Genomic DNA, 18,950 nt, shown 5'->3' on the forward strand with positions numbered 1-18,950 from the left:
TCTCATAAGTGTATTTGTTTTGACATGATGAACACATTACCTGTGTCACCCAGTCATGATGAACCTTCCACCTGACAAAAGTCACATGTTGAGCCAGCACTGCGTGTTCAATGGAAATGTTGGGTATGTTCTCAATCATCGGCAATTTGCTCCATTTTCTATAAAACAGCAGAAGTTGTGTAATCAGGAAAAATTCTGTCAATTGAGATTTGAGGAACAGCATGACATATCTGGCTATGGTGCTTTTAAAGTCACACTGTAATTTGAAATATCCATTTGGATGCAGGGAAATTGAGCACTTATGCGTGAAAATGGTACCTGAGGGTGTCGTCAACAGAGGAGATTAAAAGGATGGTCACACAGCCCTGTAACACGAAAATCCTCCTGCTTTTAATGCTTCAAACCTTTAGACGTTTGATTGGATTTGAACAAAAGGACCAACCTCAGTGTCTCCATACAGAAGACAACATTCATCAGAGCCAGTGCAGCTGAATGAGCAGGGACGGCATCAGTATGGAAACGATTACAGGCTCCTCTCAAAGTAAACGCAGTTCTGATGCTCACCTGTAGTCCAGAGTCAAAGGGATGGTGCTCAGGCAGCTGATCTGACAGTATGGTTCCAGAGTGAAGAGATCATACATCTGAACCTCTCTGTCGCTGCAAAATACGGATTTCAAGCACAATAAATGCAGGCGAAACAAGATCAGACTTAATAAAAGGAATTATTATGTTTGAATGATGCAGTTAGGAATCGTTACCCCGTTCCCATTATTAGCTTGTTGTGTTCTGGCATCAGAGCAAAATCACTGACCCACTTTGCCTTCCTGTTAGCCGGTCCCTCGCCCTTTTAAACAAACCAGATCTCATATTAAAACATTTTCATCACTGAATATAAGTGGAGCTTTGGACCAAAGATAAAGAAAAAATAAATATTCTTAGCTCAAAGTTATGATTTTTACTTGCTTAACTAATTTATAACCGTGCTTTTACTGAAAATACAAGTTATTTGATCACATATGCTTGATAAAGTGGTGCTTGACAAACAAACAAATAAGTAGTGGAAACAGAGCAACTCCTCTACACCACACAGCATTTTAAGATTTAACATGAAAGAAATTATGACAACTGACGTAAATTAATTTTGATAAAAGCTGACATAATATGATTAAATGCAAAAATTAACAAAAAAATCAGTTTTTTTTTATCTTGTTTGAAACTATTTTAGTATTCTTCATCATATTTTTCACTTTTTTTGTTGGCTAAATTGTAGCAAAAATGTAAAATAATGTTTAGCTTTTATGGTTTAAATATATTTATTGTAAAAATCAACATTTGCACCGATTTTTTTGGTTTTGTTGGTCCAGACGTGGATTTTGCATCCAAGGATCTCTATTAAAGATGGAGCAAGTAAGTGGAAACACACAAACAAGCAAACAAACAAACAAACAAAATTAAAAGCATATTTCCAGACGTTTGAACATACAAACATGTATTTGGTCTTCTGCGGTTTAAGTTCAGGATTCCAGAGACAAATAAACCCGTCTTCTCTCACTGTCACCGCCGCGCCGTCGTCAGCACACCGGATGTTGACGATGGGAACGCCTTGATCACAATTCCTCATCAAAGCCGGCAAACTGAAGGCCACCTGCTTGGTGCGTCTCACTGCTTCCTCCTTCTCTTTGTACACCTGAAGCATGTATGAGAAGAGCTCCCCCTGCATCACACCACTTACTGTTAGGGATTATAATTCCAGATTATAGTTTATTCTTATCAGATCCAAACCAGAAATCGCAGGAATGTTTGCCAACTTATTGCTAATTTATTTGAATAAAAAATTAGTTCCACTCAGTCGTGTTTGTGCCTCCTGCACGTCACATAATCTACTCTTGAAAGACGTTGATCTTTTTTGGTTAATTAAGGTGTAGTGACATGAATGGTCTAATTTGTGACCTAAAGGTCACACTTCCTCAGCTGGGTCAAGCTGTCCTGGCTGCACTTCTATCTACAGATTATCCGTCACAGGAGACGCGAAGTCTGCTGTAAACCATCTTTAATCTGACTGCTGTTCCATCCGCAAGACGAAGGACACTTCAAGATTTAAAAGAATCATTTTTAATAAACCCTTTTCACTTTCTATTGCAATGTTCATAAATAATCATCAAGGTTCATTATAAATGTATTTAATTACTGAAAAGAATTATTATTCTTTGGTTAATAATAATTATTATTTATGATAAACAGTAATGTTTAACAGTGAGAAGAAGATCATGTGCACTTATACACATACTGTGCAGGACACAGTAATCAGGTTAAGGTTAACTGCACTCACACGTCTTTGTCACATGACAACCCAGAACTTTCTATCTTGAGAGGGCGTGTCCTGAGGTATGCTAAGTCCCACCTTCTAACATGTCAAAATCTAATTCGTTAGAATAAGATTACCGGACGTCTCTTAAAACCTAACTCCTCAGTTCAAGTTCATTGGGCTGCATGGTGGCGCAGTTGTTAGCACTGTTGCCTCGCAGCACAAAGGTTGCAGGTTCGAAACTCGGCTGCGGTCTTTCTGCGTGGAGTTGTGTGTTCTCCCCATGCATGCGTGGGTTTCCTCTGGCTACTCCGGTTTCCCCCACAGATCACAACATGTCCTATAGGTTATAAACTGTAAGTCGCTCTGGATAAAAGCGTCTCCTAAATAAATAAACATAAGTTCAGTTCTCGAGCTCACAAAATTCTCCCTGTGGCACGAGAGTCCAGATCGAGTTCTGTCACGCCGATAGAATTGCTTCAACAGAAACACCATCTGCAAAAAGCGGACGCTACGAGATTCCTTCAGAATCTGCTCAGACGCAAAACCATCCACCTGTGTGCCTGCGCCAACTCTAGGACCAGAGAGTCGGTACCACTGGTCTCCTCTACCAGACCGGGCACCCAGAGGCTGATCAACATCTTCCCTTGACCTCCGGATCCAAACAGAGGGTCGTCTGAATGGTGAGGTAGAACACAAGATTGTGTCTAGATGCCTGATTATTAAGAAATAATTTAGCTTAACTGCAAACCAAATTCTTTCACCCAGAACGTGTTTTTCTCTCTCTAAGATAAAAACCTTCTGAGACCTGCATTCACACATTCAAACACACACACTTCATTTTTAGTTCCATCTAGACACAGATTGCTTTAATACCAAGTTTTTAATACCAAAGCTTTTATAAATTGTCATTTATGAATTGTCTTTTAAAATTGTCATCTTTAAATTGTCAGTAATAAATTCTTCACTTTTTAAACCTGACTCTTCTTGAAATAAAACACAGAGTGGTGTATATTGATCATTGAACGAGCAAAGATCTCTTTAGATCTTCTGAATTAATAAATAAACTTTTGCTATTAATTTAAATCTCTTAAATTAAATTTTAATCTTTTGACTAAATATAAACCAAGCCAGTTGGCATATGAACTTCTATTGATTATATAAATGTAGCATAGACAATCTACCTACTAGGATTTAACGCTGTTTTCTATCAGCTTTGTTAGATCCTGAGAAAGATACACAAATTAGCATATGAAGCTTATATCATGTATAAATATCCAGGATATTTATACAATCGATAGAAGTTCATACGCCAACCGGCTTGGTTTATATTTAATCAAAGATTAATATTTAATTAATAGCAAAAGTTCATTTATTAAACCAGAAGACTTAATGGAATCTTTGCTTGTTCAATAACCAAATATACACCATTCTGCGTTTCATTTCAAAGAAGAGTCAGGTTTAAAAAGTTAAGAATTTATTACTAACAATTTGAAAATGACAATTTAAAAATGACAATTTATAACAGCTTTGATATTAAACTTGGTATTAAAAGCAACCCTGTGTCTGAATGGAAACTAAATTGAAATGCGTGTGTTTAGATGCGTGGATGGAATCTCAGAAGGTTCCTATCAGAGAGAGAAATACGTTCTGGGTGGAAAAGTTGTTTTGCAGCTAACTAAGTTGTTTCTTAGAGAGAACAGCATCGGACGCTATCTGTCGGAAGTGTCTACCTCACCCAGTTAGGAGACCCCCTGTTGGATCCGAGATGTCAGGAGGAGATGATGACCTCCGAGCACGAGGTGGGTAGAGGAACCGTAGTGCGACCAAATCGGTCCTGAGATGTCTCCGGGTCACAACGACTGATGGAACTGGTTGTGTCTCAAAAAAAAAAAACTCTGAAGGAGTTTTGCGTCAGCTGGTGCAGGTGGCGTTTATTCGGAGCAATTCTATCTGCGTGACAGAACAGCTTAGGTGGAGGCTTCGGGCGGCCGACCCTTATCCTCTGGGACTCTCATGCCACGGAGAGTCTTTGGTTGGTTCAGAACTGAACTTGAACTGAGGAGTCTTTGGTTTTATTAAAACTCAGGACACGCCCTCTCAGAGATAGAAAGCTTTGGTTATGGAGCAAAGACGTATGAGGGTGCAGTTACCTTTACCTGATTCAGTCCCATGCATGGTGTGTACAAGTCAACATGGCCTTCTGGTTACTGATCAAACATAACTGATTATCATAAATAATAATTATTGTTAACCAATGAATAATAAGGCATTTCAGTAATTAAATACATTTATAATGAACCATGATAATTATTTATGATGATTATTTATGAACCTTGTAGTAAACAGTGAAAAGAGTTTATTAAAAATTATTATTTTAAATCTTGAAGTGTCCTTCATCTTAGGATGGAACAGCAGTCAGATTAAAGATGGTTTTAGCAGACTTTACGTCTCCTGTGATGGATAATCTGTGGACAGGAGTTCAGTTTGACCCAGGTGGGGAAGTGTGACCTTTGGGTCACAAATGAGGCCATTCATGTCGCTACATAAATATCCGTGGATATATATACCTATGTGTGTGTGTATATATATATATATATGTTTCATTGCCAGTTTGTTTGATCTTTCTCGGGATTATGCAAAGCTGAATAGCAATAGCGTTAAATTACAGTTATGTAGATTAACAACGCTACAAAGGATTAGACGAGGATTGAAACATCTTCTCACCCATGAAATTCTTCCTTGAGCCGAGGAATCGATCTTTTTAAACAGTCCATGAATTAGTGCGTCGCTCTGTTGAATATGAAACACAAAAGCAGGAAGAACTTGTCATTTTTTCATTTGAAATAATCCTGTTTTTGGTTGTTGATTAGAGATTAGAAGACAGGAAGGGAGTTTCACCCTGTCTCACCATGTTGGGCAGAGCTTGAGCCTTTCTGAGGAGGTGTCCAAAGGTCTTCACTGAAACGCCTCTCATGCCACGATTTTCAAATTCCTTCACAAGAAAAAAAAAGGTCTAATTGATGATGCACCTGGCTAACTCTCCAAAAAAGGCTTTTAAATTACCTCAAAAGCTGATTTCAGTTTCTGGAGGTTTTCCAGTGATATTTTCTCATCAATCTAACAAAGAACACAGAGAACGGTATAAATATGAATCACATTTATTATAGATATTACATTTATGACGCACAACAACAACAAAAAAACCCTAATGAAATTGTTTTTCTGTTTGTTATGCCCACTCAGATCCACTCACCAGGTGGTACATAAAGTCTGAGCGTTCAAATCAGAAACGAAGGTCAGACGGCAGATTTTTACAGCAAACGCCATCATCGCCCAGGCTCTGGTTCCGCGTGATGACCCCATCAGGACCACCACTCACACACACGGCCACGCTCTCTGCTTTGACAGCTGCCTGAAGTTTTTCACTGGTCTCCTAGCAACTGATGCTTGAGCCATGAAGCTCTTTGATCTACTATTAATGAATAACAGGTATAAACAGCTTAATTCCTCAAGGATGTAACTCGAGTGGAAGTTTCCCCACGGTGTTTTCTGAATTGGTAAGATAACTGTTTAATCAGTCAAAGCGATGAAGGAAGTGAGAGAAAGTTCTCGCGTAACCTCCACTCGCTTTCCAAATCCCTTTACAGGGGATGCACAACTTTGAACTCCTAATCTGTCATGGCACATTGCTCTTTACGTTCAGCAAGAGGAGTGTGACTGACATCTTCAAGCGAAACCCAGACACTTGGGCCGGTGCCTCTTGCAACGCAGCCTCCTACGTCGTCCTATCGTCGCTGTCAGCCTGAAAGCACAAATCTGGAGATGTTTTAAGCAGTTGGCTCGGCTACTATGTTTGTTTTACTTTGGCTGCAAGCACCCTGGCACTGGGAGGGGTCGTGTTGCCTGGTGTACCGTCAAGCTGTGTGGAAACTAATCGTCAACTTTATTGGCCTTGGCATGTTTTTGCATTCCAATACATTCTTTTTGCCTCTCAGTTAAAGCCGACAGGGTGAGCACTGTAGCATGCTAGTGACATCTTCAGGCTAAAAGCTGCAACTTTCTAAAAACTGGAGATTTAAATGGCATCACACAAGGACACAAAATCAATAAAACCTTTGTTTTATCTGATTTGGCATGGATACTTGTAAAACGGTACCTCCAAGCTGCAGCTTGAATGGACATTGCTGTGCAGTTGTCTTGTGATGTGGACATCTGGGACCGAACGTCTCCGTTTGTTCTGTTTCAGCCGCTCTCTCACCAACCATTCAGGCTGTTTCTCTTTGGCCCCTTCAGCTAGTTGAGGGACTGAAAAGTCCTGACCCCCCGGCCAAAGCTCATTCCTGGTATTTTTCTCTGGACATCCCAATTCGGAAAGGATGCTGCAAGATTTCACACTTGGATCACAAAGGTGTTTTGACATGTTTAATTTGCTATAATCTTGAATTGTGGGAAGAGCTAAAGAAAATAGCATCAGAAGAAATGTGTAGTTTATCATCATGCATTTCATCTCGGGAATATGTTTAAGTTTCCCAGGAATGCTGAAGAGTTTAAGCATGAGAATATTTCCTGAGCACGAAGAAGAAGGGAGTCAAGGCCTGAACTTTAAAGGTGTGAAACACCGTAAAACAATTTTTAATGATTATTTCTGACTATAATCAGTCTCACTGAGTGTTTCATGCAAGCTGAGCATGAAAATAGTCTCCTACACCTATCTCCTGCATTAGCTTCTGGTAGAAAATAGACGATGAAGCTCTAGGATTAGAAAATCCTGACAGATCTGTGTCACACTGTCACCTAACATTCATGAACTCACCCATCTAGACTCACAACGGGGAACGCTGTTGTTGGTTTAGCGTCCAGGAAACAGCAGAGAACGTCTCAGCTAATAGAAGCTAACTGTTAGCATTAGCAACTCTACCACACAGCAGAACTCCTTCAGGCTTGTGTTATTTGTGGAGATAAAACATCGACTTTGCAGAGTAAACAGAGTCAGTGGGAGATTTGCGTTGCTGTTAGCCAATGAGAGGCGAGATTTCCAAATATCAGGAAATAAGACTCAAATCCTGTCATCCGAAGCTACTTTCTCCTCCAGTTGAATTCTCTATGCTGATACTAGCGCTTCTGTGCTTTTTCCCCCCAGAGTACGACTTGCACGGCATTCATTCCTACCAGAGACCACTTCAAATGCATTGATGAAACGAGTGAGCCACACCTTTAAGTCTTATTATTTAATCTGAACGTTGTCCAAATACATTTGCAGCTGCATCTGAAGGAAGTTAAACAGTAATCATGAGTCAGAAACATACCTGGTCACATTGGTTTCTAATCTTCCTGATGCCGAAGAAGAACGAAGCTTTTTCCCAAAAGACATTCTGGATTTGGTCTTTTCCATGTTGTTGTTTTGATTATCAACAAAAGTAAAAGACTGTCTTTAGTCTGTTGGAAGAACAGATCCCATGGTCTACCTGACACTCGGTCTAAGATTACACCTGTAGAGCAGGTGGTGCCGCGGTAACCAAGAAACCAAAGTGGAACAACTACAACCACAACAGTTGTGGAGGGAATAAACACCTCTCATCATGCCTCATTTTGTTTTAACACTTAGAAATGTTTAAACCATAATTTAACATTTTATTGTAGCTTTAAGCAAAACATAAAAAGAATTCTGAGGAAATCTGCATAACTTTTCCCCTTGAGTTCATCATTTTGTTGAGCTTCTAACAGACAAGGTCAAACTCAGAATTTTTGTTCATTAGAGTAAAATATTACATAAAAGCCACACACAGCTTCACCAATTATTCAAAATAATGGTATAGGCCTTGATCCTGGCTTCCGTCATCAGAGTATGCGGCTGTTGTGTTCTTGGGCAAGACACTTAAGCTGCCTTGCCTGCTGGTGGTGGTTGGGGGGACCGGTGGCGCCTGTGTTTGGCAGTCTCACTTCCTGATATTTAAGGAAAGTCTTTGTGCTCAAATGAAATGTTTGATTCTCCTTTCAGAGAATGATGTAAAAGATGCATAATGAGTCTTTGATGGTGAATACTTAATGAAACCCTGCAACTGAACAAAAACAAGTCAGTGTACTTAAACAGATGTAGTTTCTTATGACCTTGGTAAAAATTTTTTTCACCATGGCTAAATCCTGCTTCATTTAATTTACAGATTAAGTTACTTTCAGACCACAAACAGTCACAATTTTTGTGTTTTGTTGTTTGATTTTCAGACGAAAATATTCCATAAATATATTCCCATTATTATTCTCCAATGCTTTGTTTTATTATTATATTTAGTTTTTAAAGATGATCTTGGTTTGAATTTAAATGTATTGTTTTTATTTTCAGAAACCTACATTTTTAAAGGGAATTCCAGCAAAAACAACATCACTGTTAGACAATGTCTAAAACTGAAATGTTCATAATTTTCAAGACGAGGGCCCAATTATTTTAGTTAAATGTTTTTATTTGGAAAAAAGCAAGTATTTTCAGGGGAATGTTTTATTTGTATTGCTGTAAAAGGGCTATTATCATTCAAATATGAACATAATTTTTAAAAAAATATGAAATCCACATTAACAGCCTGCTGGAGAGATAAAATTCCTTTTCTAAAAATGCAAACGGCCTCAACAACTACAACTAATACCAAACCCAGCGATGTAAGTTAATTCTGGTTTTCCATTCATGTTTTTTGTTTCCAAAGTGTGGAAAATGAGATTTTTAAACATATTTTTTATTTCTTATTTGAACAACATACTTTGCAGCAGTTTCACCAACATTTCTCCACTGAACAAATGCCTTTTCTGTTCTATTCTTAGAATAAACAAATAAATAAATGCATTTCTAACACATATTCTAAAAAAACATTCTGTCAAGTTACTAAAACCTTACCTAACCTAATAGTTTGTGTTTACGCCACTGCCTGTTTACTGTCTGTTTTGCACACTTTGACTTTAGCGCCATCCTTTGCGCAGCCAACCGCGCCACCAGCAGGCCTGAGGCGCAGCGCGTCCAATAAGAACCACCAATGAGTTGGCGGCAGCCAATGTCCGACAGCCGGAGCCCAACACACCGGATAACCACAGACGAATCCCCGCAGCCGAAGGAGCCGAAAGAGCCGGAGCTTCTCGTCCCATTGTTCTATACGCACGACTGTCCGAAGGCTTGAGGTGAGCATCCTGCACCCCACAAACAAGGCTACTAGCTTCTGAATCTGCAAGTGTGATCAGTATACACGCTAGCTAATGCCTGATGGGATGCTAACTGTTTGTGCTATTTATCATTGTCCTGTTAAGGCGTCTAACGCTTAAAATTAGCTGCTGGTACGAATGTACGTTCGCTTATGCAGTAAAATATCTACCCCGTGGGTTAGCGACGTCATGTCGTGTGTAAACAGAACGGAGGGAAAATGCGGGCTAGCTGTGTTGCTTTAGCTTCCACGTAAAAGCTAACGCTAGCTTGTGCTAAACTGTTACCGCTGGTGCTGAGGCAACCCGCCTGCGATGACGGGGAGCATCTTCCCTCACATAGTGGGCCACTTTTTAATAACACTTTTATTAGCAATGCAAAAATTCTTAATAAAATTAATGTTGTTTACGTCAACGGGCAATGAGCTGCTAACACGTAGCCTTTGTTTAAAAGAACAGTACGCCAGTCATTGTTGGCAGTCTAATCAGCCATTTTAATGACGGTCCCATGATATGCGCCTAGCCTAGTTAAGGCTAGCGCCAGCTCGGAGGACATAAAGCAAAGAGCCGCAGTGGCTAATAGCTAGCGAGCAAAGGAAGACATGTAGTTCGCTGTTTCATCAAGTTAGCGCGATAAAATCGCGGATGGCTGCAGGACACAAATAACGGTGAATTAAATCATGTTTATTTAGATGTAGGAATCCTGACGTTGGCCTCTTCATACAATGGATCATCAGTCACTCCCCCTCCTCTTCCTCCTCCTCCTCCTCATCATCCTCCCTGTTTAAACAAAAGATGAGACTCTAACAAAGCAGGAGACAGGCGGTTCAGCAGGGGGAAATTGACATATCGTTGCTCATATAACTGAACTAGACGGATCTTTTTGTTTGTTTGTTTATTTATTTATTGTCTCTTCAGTGAGCCAAGATGGTGAAGGATCCGAGTAAGCCGAGGGGCAAAATGTCCTCATATGCCTACTTTGTGCAGACATGCAGAGAGGAGCACAAGAAGAAGCATCCCGATGCATCTGTCAACTTCTCAGAGTTTTCCAAAAAATGCTCAGAGCGATGGAAGGTAGAATGAAAGAGTCAGCCTCATTTTCGGTACTTATTTCTCCATTCAATTGTTTTAGATGATCAAAAGTTGTAATTTCCCCCAAAGACGATGTCACCAAAAGAGAAGGGCAAGTTTGAAGACATGGCCAAGCAGGACAAGCTGCGTTATGAGAAGGAAATGAAGAATTACATCCCCCCTAAGGGTCAGAGGAAGAAGCGGTTCAAGGACCCGAACGCCCCCAAGAGACCACCGTATGTGCCAGAATTGAAGAATCCTGCTTTTGTGGCTGTTTGTTCCATTTCACACTGTGATAACCTGTTTCTTTTTCCTGTCTTCAGGTCTGCTTTCTTTCTTTTCTGCGCCGACTTCCGCCCCAAGGTAAAAGGTGAGAATCCTGGACTGTCCATTGGGGATACGGCAAAGAAGCTTGGAGAGATGTGGAACAGCTCATCGGCAGAAGAGAAGCAGCCGTACGAAAAGAAGGCAGCTAAGTTGAAGGAGAAATATGACAAGGTAAATATCTACCATGTCGTTTAAACTAGGCCTGAACGACTTTAGAAAAAGATTGGAACAAAGTTAAAAAGAAAAATAAATGTATTTTGCAGAAATAGCTATTTTAATTCACAATTGTCTTCAAATCAAGCTTCAACACACTATTCAGTGTGCAGTAACATTTACAAACGTGACGGGAAATGACCTACCATCAAAACGTTCAAATGTATTGTTCTAAAAATGCAATGATGAAAACTAGAGGGAAGATCTGGAATTGTTTCTTACAAAAATCACGCTTTAACACCAAATGCTGATGTGATTTACATGCCTACTTTGATTTACTGTAACTATGCAAAGGTTTGTATCTTTGCATAGTTACAGAGAGAGTTACGTTAATGTCCTTAATGCTGTTGCAAGAAGCCGGTGAATCAGCTTCTTTGTTTCTTTCTCCAATACGCGATCAGTGCAGAGTGAGACAGAAAATGGGCGACAGACAGCCAGAGCTATAAACATTAGCCACAGTAGAACCACAAAAAGAAAAAAACGTAATAAAGACCAAATTTGCCGCTGTGTCGCCTCAAACGTCTGTCTCCTGCAACGCCCACGGTAACACTTATCACCTCAGAAACCTCTGGATGTGTAAAATAGTTGACACAACATATCTTGGGACAGGGCTTTGGCGATCACATGACTGCGATCAGAAAACAGTCGATTGTTCAGACTTACCGGGCCTTTCCACCAGAGACATAAATGTCGCGTAACGTCTGCGAAGTGTAGTGCGCCGCAATAAGTCATTGTGGCGAACTGAACGTCCCAGAAGAGCCAAATTTAAAGAGCAAGTCACTCCAAATCAACATTTTTTTTGCTGATAAACTATATAAATGAGTGTCTGATCGTGCTGCAGACACGTGTAGTCAATAATTCGGCACTTTAGTGCATCTTAGTAAAAATAAAATACTCTGCCTATAACCCCCAAATTCCACTACCTCCGCTCCGGTCCGCCCCCGCCTTCCGCAGCCGCTCGCTTCCAAACTCAATTTTTACTGGTACCCGCTCTACAACGGCTCCGCTCCGGTGCGGAGACCTGAGGAAACAAACAAGCATGCGCGGGATTTTCGAGATCTTGCGATACAGTCCGAGCAATATACGCGGAAGTTAGATCCAAACACCCGTTGTGTGGGAGAAGCATCGAAATGAACTGTTTAATCTGCCCATCATGTGTGTTGAGAGATCAGCAGTGTTTGGATCAACAAAGTGTGACTACTTTGATAGTGGAAACTGTATTTATGGCTTAATTTTGTGCATTTAAACTTCAGCCGCCATTGATAGTGGTTAAAAGTTGTTAAATCTGTGCATATGAAACAAAAAACGCATTTTGTTTATCGATTTATTGTGAAAAACGGAAATTGTGCTTGCTCCTTTTCCTGTTGGGCCGTTGTGATTTCTGTCCATTTACTGTGGAGGTGCTCCGGCGTCCGGCGAAAATAGGATCGATTCTATTTTTGCCGGACGCCGGAACAGAGGGCGGCGCACGGCGCCGCACTGCCGGAGCACGGCCGGAGCACGGCCGCAGTAGTGGAATAGCTCTGATTGACTACAACGGGACCGATTTTGCTCCGGCGTTCGTGTCGGAGCGGAGCGCAGCGGAGCGGAGGTAGTGGAATTTGGGGGTAACTGTCAGCGTTGCACCGTCGTCAGGCAAAAACTCTGCACTGCATTCGAATTTAAATCTGCCATCGCTATTGGCTAAGAGGTACACTATGATGTTAGATGGTACATTATGATGTCACAATGTTGTGAGTGTGTGTATTTGTTAGCGGCTCCGCCCTCTCGGTCTGCTAGGCAACAGCATTTGTTGCATTTTTCAAACAGGAAGTGGGAGTTGAGTAAGAATCTGGCAGGGGGTGACTTGCTCTTTAAGCTTCAAGTCTATTTTTTTACGCGCTGCTCTAAAAGAATGTCTAGCTCCGCAGGTCAGATTGGTTCTAGACTGGAAGTCAAACACAAAAGTGGTGCAAAACATATGTAGACTTTGAAAATAAAGGTCACTTGCTGATTTTCAGTTTCTTAACTAGTAAATAAAAAGTGTCATTACCCGAGACATCGAGGTAAACGGAGCAAAAAACAAACTCTTTCTCCTTGCTTGTTATTGCGTGGACTGATGAAATCACGTGTGATCTTGCAATTCTCCTGTTATTTTGTGACCTCACGGCTATGTGGAACGCTTTCACTGCCTTTTGACGTCTGAAACGCTCCCGACTGGGAAGGAGCTTGTTGGTGAAAAGTGTTGATTGCATAAAGCTTGGTTTATGCTTGACGCGTCCGCGAGGTCCGCACGGCTCCGCGCGACGAAATTGCATCATTTTAACAACCACGCGCCTCCGCACGGCCCAAACTTTCCGCACCTAGGAAATTTTCTAACCACGCGGACGGTCGGACACGGAAAATATGGCGGACTGGCAAGAACTAGTATGGCAGAGGTTCGTAAATGCAGACATTTGTATGATTCAGCTCTCAAAGATCACCGTGATCAACATGTTGTTAATAATTCTTGGAGAGAAATAGCTCGCACTGTCGGAAAAGACGAGGACGCTGTTAAAAAATGCTGGAATGCCATGTTGTAAACAACAGTAATTTATACTTCTACTACGGTTTAGTGTTGGATGCATGCCATAGAGCTCCATGCTGCCCCCTACAGTTTGGGAGAATATTGGCTCACTGCAGAGACAAGCCGCATGAACCATAAACGCTGCAAGTTGTGAAGCGCGTTCCATCCGCGAGCCGCATCACCTAGCGGAAAGTGAATGCGTCAAGCATAAACCAAGCTTGGGAAGGGCGGGTTAACGTAGACTTCATCAAAACTTAATCCACATCATTTCCATGAGTTTGTGATTTAAATCGTCTCATTTCCCAACAGGATATCGTGGCTTACCGCACGAAGGGTAAGGTGGATTCTGCATCCGCCGCTGCAGCTGATGACGATGATGATGATGAAGAGGAGGGAGAGGAGGAGGAAGAAGAGGAAGAAGATGACGAGTAGACCAGATTGAAATGGGACCTGAAGTTTTGTTTATGCCATATAATCTTAATGTACTCCGTTCACCGTCTTGAATCAAAAGTCAAATTGAACAAGAAACGTGTATATTTAATGTTTTTATGATGTACAGTGTTAATCTCTGTTCTGTTTTGTAAAGATAACATACGTATCCTGAGTTTGGGATTTTTCTAGTGGTAGTTCTTTATTCCTGCCATATAATTCTATAACGATAGGACTATATCAGTATGAAAGTCACTTGTCTTTAGATGTTACAACTCAAAAATGAGATTTATGAGTTTGTAGTGTACTCTTTTTTTATTTTAAAAGTTATTTTTTTATGTGATGTCCCTTTTTAATTGTTCTTTGAATACCACTCTAATGCAGCTGTTGACATTAAAGAATGTCCCCAATAAAAGTTTTTTTTATTAACGTGTTTGTTTTGTTTCAACATCTCCGCCTAAAAATTGCCGATCGGAAACCAAACCGTGATTTATTTTTTGTGTTACTTTTAGGTTTACGGTCATAGTTTAAGTTTGTGGTGCTGATGTTTTATCTTTATGATTTAAGGAGATACGCGAGAGCATCAATAATGAAAAATATTTGAATTAATTGAAAATAAAGTGGCTTTTAAATGCTGGCCTTTCCATTTAAAAACCGCTAAAACAAAATCCAACATTTTGAATTAGCTATTGTTCAAAGCAAGTATCAGAAGGTGGTGCTGTAACACTAAATGCAACTACTAATTAATTCAGCTCAATAAATAATTTCATAAAAGCTGACATTTACTTTGATTTCCACCAAGGTCCCTTTGTTGCCGGAAAGCCAGAAATCACACCCAATGTAGTTTTATACAAATAAAATGTCCTGAACTAAATATGAGCCAAATAATCCCACTTTAATAAATCATAAAAAATTCAAAAGACATTAAATTAAAACAACCTTAAAGAGCAAGTCACCCCCAAATCAACTGTTTTTTTGATCAAATGCGTGTCTAATCGTGCTGCAGACATGTGTAGTCAATAGTTTAGTACTTAAGTGCATTTTAGTTCAAATTTAAATTTTCTGCCTAAAACTGTCAGTGATGTGCTGTTGTCGGGTAAAAACTGCACTGCAGTTGAGTTAATATCTGCCATTGCTATTGGCTAAGAGGTACCCTAGAACGTTAGCTGCTCAGGACGCAGATGTCTGGAGCGCGTCAACAATCAGAGCTTTGCATGGGCAAGCTGGTTAAGGTTAGGATGGGGTGAGGAGAAGGTTAAATTGCAAGAGGGTAAACGTCACAATTTGGTTAAATGTCCGTTTTACCGCGGGTGTCAGTACTGACGCTCTGGCACAGCGCGTCGCCTCCGCCTCCCGACGTGCAGGAGCTCGTCATCTGCTGTCTCGCTCATTATCACGTGACAGCGACTAGTCGATGACAGGCATAAAAAGTCACTACAGAGCAGTGAAGTCGACTAGTCGACTAGTTCATACAACCCCTAGTACGCACACAGGTGCTCACATGGTGCTCTCATAAGTATGGACTTGGGCACGTTCAACACATGTCTTAAGGCTGTGGTGGGCACTTAATGCAATGTGAGTTATTATCGCGTGATTGTTCAGTTAAACCATGTTGATTTTATATTTCATCATCAAGTTGACCCAGTGATAGCTTGCTCCTGTTGTATTGTTGTGTGTCCCTTTTCTGCAGGTCTAGAAGCAGACTATTGTTCATCATTGATTGTTTATTTTCGTGGAACCACCCCCAACCTTTGTCTCTTCCTTTCTCTTTCACCTCTGTCTCCGTGTCTGGTTGAAATTACAAAGCATTCAAAAACAATAACAATAAAGTTTTAAGTATCAGGCGTGACATTAAAAGCAGACACTTTGATGCTCCACCTGAGAGTAAAATCTGTAAGGCTTGTTACCAGCATTCAGACATTAATTCTGTTTACTTCACAGCCAGACAGGACACGGAAAAAAAAAATAAAAAATTCTGCCATCGCTATTGGCTAAGAGGTACCCTAGAACGTTAGCTGGTACACTATGAAGTCACAATGTCGTTGTGAGCCTGTGTGTGTGTGTGTATTTGTTAGCGGCTCCGCCCTCTCGGTCTGCTAGGCAACAGCATTTGTTGCATTTTTCAAACAGGAGTGGAGTAATGCTCTGGTAGGGGGTGACTTGCTCTTTAATGGATCGAAGAGCGATAAAACGTGAGCCTACTGCACATAAACCAATGTAAACCTTTCAAATTTCTATATTTCATGGCATCAATGTCTTGTAATAAAGTCACACCGTAGAATTAAAGAAATTAAGGAAGAATGGTGCTTTCTGTGTGCACTACTCCCCTTAATGACCTTTTAGATTTCGGGCTGGTTTTGAGTTCCAACTCGCAGTAATTAGAGAACCTTAAACGGGTTCACACGCTCGTCAACCAGACCCCTTTTTCTCCTATCTTTTCCTTTGAAGTGTTTGTTCTCAAAGTAAAACCACATGTTTTCACATTTCTGGAGACATTCTAGAAGAATAATCATAAACCAGACTTTTTATGGGTGCGACGTTTGTTTCGAGACTGCTGCACTTTGGCTGCATTTGTGCATCTAGTTTAATGTCAGCTGTCTTCTGAGACCTGGTATTGAGTGTCCACCATCTCCGCACCCCCTCTTATTTTACCCCCTTGAATAAAAGCTGTACAGTCTGAATGAATCCCCTTCACTGGCACGCTCAACAAAACTGCCCAAATGTAGCGACTGTTCAGTTTTCACGAGCAATCCCAGCAACAAAGACCACGGAGGGATCATGAAACGGGTAGAAACGTTTGGCAGGATTCATTACTACTGCTGCTTAGAGTCTGCATTTAAAGACAGAACAGAGTTTAAACAATGAAATGTACGCATTCTTGTTTTTGAGAGGATGTATGTCATTTTTTTCTTTACTTTCAACGCCTGTGGAGGATTTAGTTGATAGATTTATTGATTAGATAATATGCTGATTACAGTTTATTGTTGGTTTTTAGTAGATAATTGTACTTTTTGACTTGACTTTGTGATCATGACCAAGAAATAGGTACGTTAGGGGATAAAATTAAGATGGACTTTACTGGAAAACATACGGTTTTGTTGTTTCATGTTCTGGTAAGTCATTCTGATCATTTCTTCTGCTTTAATTAATCAATTATCAAATATAAGGACTGTAGGTAGAATGAAAAACCTACATGATATCTCAGGAATTTAAATTTCCTTAATATTTATTAAAAGGTTGAATGTTTATTGAGTAAAAGTCTCGTTTCCTCAGCTTTTCAGTACTGTGTCCTCGGATGAACCCTCCCTTGGAAACCCGGGGAATCTAAGTTTTGAGAGTGAGTTTGCGGACTTGATCGAAGGGCAGCATAAACTCCAGTCCTGGTATAATTCATCCACTGATGCTGAGCTCAAGCATGGCACAGTCAGCACACACTCTCACAACAGATGGACAGCACAGATGGCTTTCTCCAAAACTGTTTATTCATTTCAAGTGAAAGAAGACACGGTGCCAGGTTGGTTCCCCCCACCCCCGGAGAAGCACACATGCAACAACAGTTACTTTGATCCTTTTTGGGTTTGATGCAACTGGTTTTATTCCATAAATTTACATGAATTTGATGTTTCCAGTGAGTAGGGGTGTTCCTCTAACCTCCCATGTGTGCACTGTTTTGACAGGGACAGTTGTGGGAAAGGTGGGAATCCAGGGTGAGAGTCTCACGCCTATCACGTACCTGCTTCAGGAGGACGGTGGGGAGAACCTTTTCCTCCTCAGTCCCATCTCTGGGGAGTTCCTATTATCCCGCAGCCTGGACTTTGAAATACAAAGATTCTACATTCTCACCGTGGAGGCCCAGGAGGGGGGCTCGCAGGTGTCCGGTGTCAGGGTGTACTTCAATGTGCTGGACGTGAACGACAATCCTCCGGTTTTCAGTCAGGATAACTCCTCTGCATCGCTGCTGGAGGATGCACAAGTTGGTACCTGCTTCCTGTCACTGAATGTGTCAGATAAAGATCATGGTGAGAAGACCAACAACTTCTACACGTTCAGTCATGCTCTAGTTATTTATCAAACCTAGAGTTCAAGCACATATTCTAAATTACATAAATAAATAAAATCTACACTATGGTATCAACAAAAAAAAGGCCAAAAAGGAAAGCTGTCTTTGGCAGAAAAAAACCATGCTGGGAACTACACCCCCTAGTGGCTGCTTGAAACATCCCGCTTACTTGCATCGACTTTGGTTTGGGATACGAGGATAACATTCCTCCTACTCACCTACACACAATCATGGCGTTTTAACGCTTCAGATAACAACTTCTAACACAACATTTTGTAAATGCACATGTTAACATACACAAGCAAGATAAGAAGATGTGAATCAACAAGTCAGCACAAGAAAATCAAAATGACCTATGGGATGTTTTGGTCATTTAGTCAGGGTATGTGATGGACCAACTGGCCATGTCTTGGTAGCTTTGCAGTTACAGCATACTTTTTCCCAAATTAAAGCTGCAATAGCAAATTTGGAAAACAAATTGGCTTAAAACATTTTTTTCATGCCTTTTATCAACATTCTAACATAGTATAGCCATAAATATATCGTGAAGCTTAAAAAACAAAACAAAAAATTAATAAAATGGGTCATGTGCATTGCACTTGCAACCCTCCGCCAATGACATTTTTCAAACTGAAAGCAACCATTGGCCAATATGGTTGTCGGTCTTGTCGAACCGCCGCACTTCGTCCATTCATAACGCGCTCACATTTTTTTGCAACAGAAAACCACTGGAGCGAGAGAATCGCTCAATAATATCAAAGAAGGAGAAACAACCAGCTGCTACCACTTTAAATTTAGGACAAACCACCAGAGTCCCA

General features: G+C 40.7%; 2 protein-coding genes across 2 annotated transcripts in view; one reads left to right on the plus strand and one right to left on the minus strand.

Moving 5' to 3' along the window:
* wdr95 (WD40 repeat domain 95) overlaps positions 1-7,700 on the minus strand; it is a 33,045-nt gene extending 25,345 nt beyond the window's left edge. Inside the window, exons 1-15 of the mRNA XM_054742463.2 lie at positions 7,615-7,700; positions 6,465-6,687; positions 6,171-6,227; positions 6,088-6,110; positions 5,927-5,981; positions 5,631-5,720; positions 5,372-5,425; positions 5,217-5,300; positions 5,033-5,098; positions 1,484-1,714; positions 759-844; positions 565-657; positions 443-488; positions 319-365; positions 41-158 (exon numbers count right to left, since the gene is read on the minus strand). Of these exons, the coding sequence (XP_054598438.2) occupies positions 41-158; positions 319-365; positions 443-488; positions 565-657; positions 759-844; positions 1,484-1,714; positions 5,033-5,098; positions 5,217-5,300; positions 5,372-5,425; positions 5,631-5,720; positions 5,927-5,981; positions 6,088-6,110; positions 6,171-6,227; positions 6,465-6,687; positions 7,615-7,700 (1,359 nt within the window). The remainder of the gene's footprint in view (positions 1-40; positions 159-318; positions 366-442; positions 489-564; positions 658-758; positions 845-1,483; positions 1,715-5,032; positions 5,099-5,216; positions 5,301-5,371; positions 5,426-5,630; positions 5,721-5,926; positions 5,982-6,087; positions 6,111-6,170; positions 6,228-6,464; positions 6,688-7,614) is intronic.
* Positions 7,701-9,329: 1,629 nt separating this feature from the next.
* Positions 9,330-14,501, plus strand: hmgb1b (high mobility group box 1b). The gene is made up of 5 exons (XM_015951023.3): positions 9,330-9,469; positions 10,406-10,561; positions 10,649-10,794; positions 10,882-11,056; positions 13,953-14,501. The coding sequence occupies exons 2-5, from the start codon at positions 10,415-10,417 to the stop codon at positions 14,073-14,075; spliced, it is 591 nt and encodes a 196-aa protein (XP_015806509.1). The 5' UTR covers positions 9,330-9,469; positions 10,406-10,414; the 3' UTR covers positions 14,076-14,501.
* The last annotated feature ends 4,449 nt before the right edge of the window (positions 14,502-18,950 follow it).

Source organism: Nothobranchius furzeri, chromosome 13 (genome assembly GCF_043380555.1).
Source record: "Nothobranchius furzeri strain GRZ-AD chromosome 13, NfurGRZ-RIMD1, whole genome shotgun sequence".
Taxonomy (NCBI): Eukaryota; Metazoa; Chordata; class Actinopteri; order Cyprinodontiformes; family Nothobranchiidae; genus Nothobranchius; species Nothobranchius furzeri.

What these genes read in the sequence shown, in the direction of transcription:
- hmgb1b (XM_015951023.3), top strand. Translation starts at nt 10,415, where the DNA reads ATGGTGAAGGATCCGAGTAAGCCGAGGGGCAAAATGTCCTCATATGCC. An exon ending in AATGCTCAGAGCGATGGAAG is followed by an intron (nt 10,562 to 10,648) that starts GTAGAATGAAAG and finishes TTTCCCCCAAAG; the next exon opens with ACGATGTCACCAAAAGAGAA. An exon ending in AACGCCCCCAAGAGACCACC is followed by an intron (nt 10,795 to 10,881) that starts GTATGTGCCAGA and finishes TCCTGTCTTCAG; the next exon opens with GTCTGCTTTCTTTCTTTTCT.